The 9,762-nt window shown below is 44.5% G+C and overlaps 1 protein-coding gene across 2 annotated transcripts; it reads left to right on the top strand.

Moving 5' to 3' along the window:
* Positions 1-2,406: 2,406 nt before the first annotated feature.
* On the top strand, positions 2,407-9,272 carry LOC123168523 (protein TPX2). Of its 2 annotated transcripts, none has more exons than XM_044586405.1 (15): positions 2,407-2,852; positions 3,907-4,032; positions 4,332-4,488; positions 4,946-5,054; positions 5,885-5,932; positions 6,247-6,368; positions 6,462-6,537; positions 7,179-7,282; positions 7,548-7,617; positions 7,907-7,972; positions 8,063-8,125; positions 8,201-8,275; positions 8,369-8,436; positions 8,526-8,579; positions 8,882-9,272. In XM_044586405.1, exons 1-13 carry the CDS (start codon positions 2,585-2,587, stop codon positions 8,405-8,407), a joined length of 1,323 nt encoding a protein of 440 aa, XP_044442340.1. In that variant the 5' UTR covers positions 2,407-2,584; the 3' UTR covers positions 8,408-8,436; positions 8,526-8,579; positions 8,882-9,272. The 2 variants fall into 2 exon arrangements, with proteins under 2 accessions (XP_044442340.1, XP_044442341.1); XM_044586406.1 differs by having other exon boundaries at positions 8,369-8,441.
* Positions 9,273-9,762: the final 490 nt, after the last annotated feature.

The raw sequence follows: 9,762 nt of genomic DNA, 5'->3' as shown, positions 1-9,762 counted from the left end.
TCTTCCCCACAACCACCATTCTATTCCACCTATAGTGATATGTCCATGGCTCACGCTCATGTACTGCGTGAAAGTTGAAAAGGTTTGAGAACGTCAAACCTATGAAACAATTGCTTGGCTTGTCATCGGGGTTGTGCATGATTTGAATATTTTGTGTGGTGAAGATGGAGCATAGCCAGACTATATGATTTTGTAGGGATAACTTTCTTTGGCCATGTTATTTTGAAAAGACATGATTGCTTTATTACTAGGCTTGAAGTATTATTGTTTTTATGTCAAATGATAGACTATTGCTTTGAATCACTCGTATCTTAATATTCATGCCATGATTAGATACATGATCAAGATTATGCTAGGTAGCATTTCACATCAAAAATTATCTATTTTTATCATTTACCTACTCGAGGACGAGCAGGAATTAAGCTTGGGGATGCTGATATGTCTCCGTCGTATCTATTTTATTGTTCCATGCCAATATTATACAACTTTCATATACTTTTGGCAACTTTTTATACTATTTTTGGGACTAACATATTGATCCAGTGCCCAGTGCCAGTTCCTGTTTGTTGCATGTTTTATGTTTTGCAGAAACCCCATATCAAACGGAACCCAAACGGGATAAAAACGGACGGAGAATATTTTTGGAATATTTGGAGAATATGGGAGGAAGAATCAACGCGAGACGGTGCCCGAGGGGGGCACGAGACAGGGGGCGCGCCTGCCCCCCTCGTGGGCCCCCCGTAAGGCGGTTGCTGCTCTACTTAGACGCTTAGCTGGGGATCCCCTGCTTCGAGATCTGCTGGATTTACCTCCGTCATTGGTGGCTCATGTAGGTCTCGCTAAGCGATAGTCGTTGTACGATGGGGGTCAAGATCAACAAGCAGATCGATGCCGGCATGACCTCCGTGCCGGGGCAGATCTTTTTGTCTTGGGCGGGATCGCTCTTGGCGCCAACTCGGTCGGCCGCCTCGGCCAGGTCCAATCCTTCGCTCCAGGTACGATCGTTAGATTCGGCAGCATGGAGTATACATCGGATTCCCGCGGGTAGCTTATCTTGATAGGATGGGTGTCATACCAAGCCGAGGATCAACGCGACCGTTCAACCTGAACCCGTTGTTAAATTCGGCTCAGGACGAGCGTGAGAATCCTTCATTGGACCCGATGGTCCAGATGTTAGATCAGGCCGTGGTGGAGTGTGAGAAACCGAGGTCCATGTCAGATCGGATCTTGGAGTCGCTTCCTCTGTTCAGAATGTCAGATCAAGTCCAAGAGGAACCCGAGAAACTTGTTCTGAACGAGATGATAGATCAAATTCAGCTCGCAATTTTGGACAACCCGAAATTATGGTCTTGCGGCTGATAGGTGCACCTACAACTATGGTCTCCCCTGCCTTTCACCACATGCCCGCGCTCCCGACAGTTGATGAACAGATCGAAAGTTAAAAAAAAAACTACACATCACGGGAGAGGTGTAGGCATTTGGCATCGACGTTTCGTTTGCCCACGCACGTCCGGCGTAGTAGTACTACACATGGTCGCGCTGGGTGCAATACGACGGTATACGAGATGGTGGCAGCGACGGGCGTGGCTCGGGCCGCAAAGCGTACGCCAAGCTAACGGGGACCTCGCGTTCAAAAACGGATAAAAAGGCGTTGGCGGCATCCCACCCCACCCCACCCCACGCAGGTGACGAAAAAGCCGGACCTCTGATGCATCTGCTCGCAGACCTGGACTGGACCCGTCTACACACACATACGTGCGCGCCTCGTTTGTTTCTTTGCCAGCCAGCCGGCATACATTTTCCTTGGTACAGTACAACTGGAGCAAGCGCGTACAGTACGTACGTACAAAACGGAAACGCGTATCTCGATGCGCAGTAGCACCGAGATGTGCAGGCGGGGGAGGGAATGGAAGCGGGGCCTGCCCGACAGGCGCTCTGCGCGCATCGGATGCCCTCCGGGACCCGAGGCCGAGGGACTTGCGCCCCAGCGGAAAGTACGGTCCTGCCCCTCCTGCGCGTACACTTGCCCGTCGCCAGGCCAGGGCCTCGGGCGAATACGACTTCCGTTTCTTTTCCGACGAGCTGTCGTCCAGCGAAATACAGTACAATACATTTATTGTTTGGATTTGTTTTCCTCGCGGCGATACGAGGCGGGCACGGCCCGGAGCCCTGGCCTGCGGGCCCCGCGGGTCACGTGGGCCCCACGCTCCCTAAAAAGTCACAAAGGCTGCACGCGCGATTTTACAGATCGAACCCCGGTTGCTGCGGAATTTGCGGGATGATCCTGTATAACGATGGAATTCGTAAATGCCAGCACTGTTTGTCTCGTGAAGTGAAATGCGGGAGAGACAGGGGTGCGCGTGGTAAAGACGCGCGGGGGTCAAATCCGGCACAGGCCGAGGTCAGGCCCTGCCTGCTCCTCCGTGCTCCGACCCCGCATTTCAAATTTCCTCAACAGCCTTCCCCTCCGCCTGCGGCCCCTCCGAACAAGCACCTCGCCGGCCGCCGGCCGCCGTCCACCTCCGCGGCCTCGCATCCGCCCGGCCCATCCCCGCGCCGTCGCGGCCCCCCGGCCGAGCGCGCCATGGACAGCGACGACGAGGAGATGCGCGACGCCTCCTCCTCCTCCTGCTCCGTCGGGGACGACGACGGGGACGCCGGGTTCGACGAGGAGGAGGGGGAGGGGGACGGGAAGGACGGGGTGATGGTGATGGAGGTCCGGTGGTTCGAGGTCGACCTCGACTACGAGTACGACGCGCCGCGCTGGTTCGACCTGGCGCAGGACGAGGCGCCCGCCGAGGCCGCCGCCGCCGAGCTCTGGTTCGCCACCGCCCCCAGCTACCCGCCCTCCCGTACGTCCCCCTCCATCCCTCCCTCGTGTTCCATGTTTCCTGCTCTGCTCCACGATTCCAGAAATTACATACAGCGCTCGATCGAATCCGGGTTCGGCGCCTGCATTGCGCCGACTGATTGACGCCTCATGCCTTTCCCGTGCGCATTATGCTGGAGATTGGGTGGGGCGACGTGATGGATTTAGGAAATTTTGTATTTATTAGTGCTCTAATTATGGAGTAGCGTATTCCCCTTTCCAAGTAGTAACGTCGCTATTCCTATTTGGAGAAACTTGCTGGGCGTGGTTTTAGGCTTATACCAGGGACAAAATTGCGCGGCCATTTATTGTAATTCTCTGAGCACTGGGGTCCGGGGGCAATAATGGTGCAGATAAGACGCTTGTTTTCGACATTTTGAGACCAGCATGCTCTATGCCATTCTGAAACTCTAGGAACTTAGTTTCATTTTGGCAATGATGTACCATGGCAGCATTCTGGGTTAAGTATTGGTCAGTACTTAAGATGGATATTGGCTGCGACTGCGAGCAGTGGTTTCTATGTTTGTGGCATTGCAATTGGTGGTAGATAGAAATGTATGGGGCTAGGGGGTGATGCTCAGACAAACAAGCCACTACGCTATATATCAACCTCTTATTTTCCTGACAAAAGAAGAAATGTGTTATTGATGCCTCCTCAGTTGAAAGCCTGATGAAGTGCAAAAGTTGCAAGAAATGTGTTAATTTCCAGCAGATTTTTTTTTGGTTATTTCCGTACTTCTAAAATCGTCCTAGCGAGCAAAAGGATAAACCCATAATTAGTGCTTGCTAGGGAGAATTATAGTTTCAACAGTAGTTATAACCGAGTTTACATATCATCTACTGCAAGCACTAAATGATTAAAAATGCGCAAACTGTGTGCAGTTACTTTAGCCATATCTGTTGATCTATATGGAAACATTATGTGTTGTAGTGTTATTTTATTTTGCTCTTAAAGCCTCACAGTACTTTTCTTATAATTTTGTATTGCCTTTAATTGCCTAGTCAATACAACTAACATTTCTCTTTTGTTTAAATAGCGTTGATTGCAATGATGCTGGCTGAAGACCTTGGGCTGCCGAACCTAAGAAGCATCACAGTTGCAGATATAGAGGCTGTGCGTTGCCCTAAACCGTCTCAACGTTCTTCTTGTGCAACTGAACAAAGTATATATCGATCACATGTACCAAATGAAGCCAAATGCTTATATCTGCTGATTTGTTACATCATTCAGTTGTCACCTACATATATGTTATGCTATATGTTTAGGATGGAGTGCTCGCTTTCCAAGTCTTTTTGCTCATATTTATATATATTACTGTTAATACAGAGCATTGCATATCAAATAATTTGATCACTAATGTTGTTTATCATGGTTTCTGGAATTTAGCCTGCCATGGTTTCTGTCTTTTCCCCATCCCTTTTTGATGAAATGTAATTGTTTTGTGTGCTCTTCGCAAAATAGGGCGGATACCGTGCTATGGAGCATCAAAAAATGAACGAAAACCTGTCACTCGAAGTGCCGTGAAGGGGAATTTGTCCAAGGGGTCCACACTGATGAAGCCTACAGCCAGTCAATTGGCCAGGCAACACAAGCAACTTGAAGTGAAGAATGCTGTGCCGTATGTTGACTCCTTTTGCTAATTGATTTTCTGAAAATCTCTAGGGTTGACTACAAAAATTATTTCTATGCTTTATTGTTTATGGGTAGTCTGCTGTTTCTTTTAGCTGCAAATTTTACCAACCACACTAGCAATTTTGTATGTCTGTGCTACTCATGTGGTTTATTCACCTGTCCCCCTGATTAAATCACCCATGCATACTTAAAAGGTTGTCGTTAACACTGGTATACATGTATGTCGGTTCCTGCTTTGCTTCAGTCACAACTCACAAGCGGTCTTACTTCAAAGGGGAGCTCTCTTTTACTATTCTCTTTATCTGCATTTTGTCTTGTCTCACCACATTTCTTTCTTTTCAGTTATACCTTTGTACTACATTGAATCTAGGAAATATAAAGTAGATGGACGATGTGTTTATTTCTGTGTATACTGTGTGACCTTCAATTCTGTTTGCTTTCAGGAGTAAAAAATCAGTTGGAGTGAGAAGTGACAGAAGTACCATTAGCTCAAATGATTGCACTCAACAAGCTGGTAAAAGGCAGAAACTTGAAAAGGGTCATCTCAACAAGGTATGCTAGTACTTCCTTTTGGGAGTTTGAATTATCTTGGGTTTTGTTTTCAGCCCATTCTTTATTTGGGGAGAAACTTTGTCTCATTTCTTAGACCACCTATTAATTAACTACAGGATCATACTTCGTGTGCAACTTTTTGTCAATGCACTTAGCATGATTAAAGTAACAGGCACAAGAAGAATCGAGTGTTTTCCCTGCTTTACAAGTCAACTTGAATTGTGGCAACAAACTTTCCTAGTGTTTAGCCCCTACAAGTGCTTGTAATTTTGTCTGTACTTGGGGGCTTCAGTGTTGCCACAGGGAAAAGATCCTTGGTAGCTCGTGAGATTATTTGTGCCTTGTCAGTAGTCAAGTGCAGTTTGTCTTCTGTATTGCATCTGCACATCACATGGATTAGGCTTGCATTTACATGAAAATTTACGGCAATCCCTAGTTATCTTCCAGCGAAAACTGACATTTAAGTTTTCTGCTAAATCTGGGATGTACTGTTGTTTAGTTTGTTACTGGAAGTACCAACAATTCAGTGAAATTTCAGTAAAATATTCTTGATTTGATTTTAAAAAAATCCATGACTTGAACTAAAAATGCTTGATACATGTTATTTGTTAATGGTAACAGTTACTGTTAAACTCTGGTACACGAAATATAGTTTATCCAGTATATGCGTAGGGGCTTAGTGTAGATATTGTGCCCCTGGTCGTCATAGTTGAACCATTGGTTGTTTATCCCTAGAGATGTTCCTAATGACTGAAGGTGCTAATTTGCATCACTTTTGTTGCATAACCATGTCATTTTTTTTACTAAAGCTACCTTTTATTTTGGTACAGGATGTTGCTACAAATCAACATGAGTTGATTCACAAGGCCCATGAAAAGGTAAAAGTGCCCTCGAAGCATGACATAAAAGACATTGATTCTTGTACCGTTCATTTATTCTTTAAATCCTGAATAGTTTTGTTGGTGTAACATGTTTCTATTTCTGTCAAGTAACTTTATCTTATGTTTTCAGTAGCATACTTGATTGTCCTTCTAAAAATATAGTAATACATAATGTGCAACTAGTTATAGGTTCATGTTTGTTGCAGTCTGCAGTACACTGTCCTGTAAAGATATTGTATTATGTTAAAAATATATGACGCCAATGAAGGCCTCAAATTTTGCTTGATGTCACTTTATCATGTATCCCGCAGAATGTTATGAGCAGTAGCTATGATCGTGCCACTGTTCTACCTAAATTGAAGATTACAGTTCCGAGAGAACCTGAGTTGGCTACTAAGCTGAGAGCAGAGAGGTCAAGGATTCAAAGATCAGTGTAAAGTCATTTTCACATGCTATTCTGTTTTGATGCCTGAACATAAGATACTTCTGTGATGATCCTTTTCACACCTTTACCTTCAAATTTCAGCCCAAGTAATTCAAAGCAGTTAAACAGACGGGATTTACAACCTGCTTGTAGGACTCAATCGGCACCGACTAGAAAGGTAGGCTATAAAACTGTTGATTATCTATATTCAAGTTTAAGTCCTCATTAATCTCATTGGCAGATGATTCTTGATATCATGACCCTTGCACGGATATTAGCAAACCCTACAAAATCCCACAATTAACATGTACTGATAACATAATTTCTCTTGTGCGCATGCAATTTCTTATATCGAGGAACAAGTTTATGAGGCTGTGAATATGTTCTTAGTAGGAAACTGAGGATATATTTCCAGTAACATTTCTCTTGTGGGCTGATAGTCGAACAGTTCAGGAGTGGTTTCACTGATGTTCTATTTTCCCATGAAACAGATAAATGTAAGGATCTGCAGAGAATATAGGTTAGGTATATCAATGTTTCATGGTAGCTGTACTTGTACACCATAGCTTGTAATTAGCTTTGCCTTAATTGTCTTTGTGGCTTGTTCACTATTTTGCGTCTAATTCTGTGGCTAAAGCCTAAAGCTGTTCAGTTTGTTCCTATTTACCCTCGGCAGTTGAACCAATGTGCTGTACTACAACGGTCACTTCCCACATTTAGGTGGAGGGATATCAGATTGCACCATGCCTTATTTATTGTCTTTCTTTTATATTTATACACGATCTTGTGAGTCAACATTTAGAACTTCTCTTCAATCAGGTCGTGCAACCTTTTCGGGCTCATCAGCATGCAAATATACTACATGTCAATGTTGCACCAAAAACGCCAGTGTGTTCATCTAACCGTGCAACTAGTCTTCACAAGTAAGCTTGCTTCTTATTTTCTGCCTTGGTTGCAGTTACATTACCAGTTACCTAAATTCTAATCTATCCCATATGATATTCAATTTGGAAGAATATATTGCTTACGATGAAGTCTTATAAATATTTCTGTTGTTCTAAGTGTTTGTCAAGGCAGAGTTGTCTTGATCTAGATAAGGGCTGATAAGGTCTTACATATAGTTTTGGAAAAAACACTGAAACTTGGGAATAAAGTGACAATATCTATTTCTTTGTTGTCTGCTAACAGCATTGATAAAACATCAGAAGATGACCGAGATGGCACGTTTAAATTTAAAGCTCTGCCACTGGATAAAAAGGTATCTGCCCTGTACAGGTCATGTATATTTATTTGTGAGCTAGTTTTCAGTCAAAGCTTCTAGTTTTGACAGGTACATTCCAGAGTGCCCTATTGGCAATTGAAATGATATTTTGATGAACAATTTATGTTCTTGGTGTTAATTGCTTTACATTGACGTGACAAATCCATTTGGAACAGAAGTTGCATGATGAACGACTACGTAATAAATATATAGGATGGTTCTTACCATATAGTTAGTTCAGACAACAGATGCACCAATGATCGTCGTATTTTTCTCCTTTCAACAGATATTGGCAAGCAGAGGAGACATCGGTGTACTTCAAACTGCCAAAAGAAATCCTACAGTGCCCAAGGTTAGCTTTGTCGCCGTATTCTTTCATCTGTTTTTTCTTTTGTCCTTCCATTTATCAAAATTATCCATATCTTCTGGTTGACAATCCTAGGAATTCAACTTGTCAACAAGCCGGAAGAGCAAGCCGCCTCCATTATCTGAACTCTTTAACAAGGTACATACTGATGGAGCAAAAATGGATCACCTTACAATCACTTCACTCTGATATTGGCGCATATTATTTTGGCAGCTTTCTTTAAGTACCGAAGCCTGCCGTGCCATGGACCGCCAGGCCAGTGAACGCCCAAACTATATCACTACCAAGGTTATTCACGTGCTTTCCTTTCATTTCGTTTTTGCGATCCCCTTGTATCTTTAATCCAAAGTGCTGAAATATCTCCTTTCTTTTTATTGCAAGGACTGCAAAGAGAACATGATTGGTGCCATTCATTGCTAGCTCTAGTAAGCGCTATCTTTAACTACCTGGTAAGGTACTTGCTGTTATTACTTATAGGTCGCTTCTCACTTTTTTGCCGAATTGCATTTACAACCTCACACTTTTTAACTGTTTTCAGACCGACTTTAGTTGGAAAAACATCATACAGTTCTCTTTGACAGCCTGCACAAAGGTAAGCACGTTTTTCCTCTGTTTCTCCCAACGCATACTTTCTCGCACTGCATCTCATGATTGATTCCATTTCTTCTTCATGACGACAAGAATTTAACCGAGCCACTCCCTCTGATCCAAATTAATTGGCGCAGCTTTAGTATTAACTTTAGTACAAAGTTGTGCTAAAACTGCGTTGATTAATTTGGATCGGAGGGAGCAGTAAAAGTGTACAGACATTACAACAGTATGATTTCTTGTTGAGATCGAAAATGTTGCGACTTGAGCTTGCATATTGACACTGCCCTCCTCCACACCTTGTAGGTTAAAGCGGCTAATTTTGGAGAGTAGGACTCCGATTCTAAGTCTAACAAGATGGATGAAGCGATATATTATTCGCCGTTAAGGCGCCCTGCCCGGTGATCTCCGGCATCGGCCAGTTTTCTGCTTCTCCCAGAGACCAGCCTGATTTCCCGCATTCTCGGCCTCTGTCGCACGGCTTAGCTGCTCGTCGCCGTCCTGGAGATCGTCGGTCCCTTTTTGTACAGCTAGAGAAGCAAAACAACCCAGCCAGCCATAGCTCGTAGTGGTGGTGTGTTGTGGGGAGAGCGACTCGCCTGACCTGACCTGTTGCGCCTGGTGGTGTGCTCTGAAGTTGTAACGACACCACCGCCGCAAATCATCTGGCAAAGTTGTTGCCTTGCTGCATGGCATTCATCCCCCAGTTTACCGTTCCTTTATGCCCTGCAAAATGTTTCTCCTTAGTTTTTCCTGGGTCGTATCTTGTGTAGAGAGGATATTTGGTGCAACTCATTGTATTCCATGGAGTAGGTTACATTATATACACAGGATGTCTTGCGTGACAAGGTAACTAATCCTACCATATCTCTAGGAGTTAGCTATACAAGGCTAGAGAAGATAAGACTAGAAATACAAGATATGTCACGTTCAACACCCCCCCCCCCTCCCCCCCCGCAGTCGAAGCGTCGGCATCGGCGATGCAAAGACTGGAACGAAACTCCTGGAATGCAGCGGTTGGAAGCCCCTTGGTCATAATGTCGGCAAACTGCTGGGTGGTGGGTACATGAAGAACACGAAGCTGACCCAACTGTACCTTCTCGCGGACGAAGTGAACATCAAGTTCAATATGCTTGGTGCGCTTATGCTGCACTGGGTTGGCCGCGAGATAGGTGGCCGAAACATTA

Source organism: Triticum aestivum, chromosome 7D (genome assembly GCF_018294505.1).
Source record: "Triticum aestivum cultivar Chinese Spring chromosome 7D, IWGSC CS RefSeq v2.1, whole genome shotgun sequence".
NCBI lineage: Eukaryota > Viridiplantae > Streptophyta > Magnoliopsida > Poales > Poaceae > Triticum > Triticum aestivum.
The sequence above is the reverse complement of the archived record's forward strand: the minus strand, read 5'-3'. Positions and strand labels throughout refer to the sequence as shown.

Excerpts from the sequence above, each read along its gene's own strand:
- LOC123168523 (XM_044586405.1), top strand. The coding sequence starts at position 2,585 with ATGGACAGCGACGACGAGGAGATGCGCGACGCCTCCTCCTCCTCCTGC. Across the intron at positions 5,055-5,884 it reads AAAAGGGTCATCTCAACAAG|GATGTTGCTACAAATCAACA; the intron begins GTATGCTAGTAC and ends ATTTTGGTACAG. Across the intron at positions 7,618-7,906 it reads CTCTGCCACTGGATAAAAAG|ATATTGGCAAGCAGAGGAGA; the intron begins GTATCTGCCCTG and ends TCCTTTCAACAG.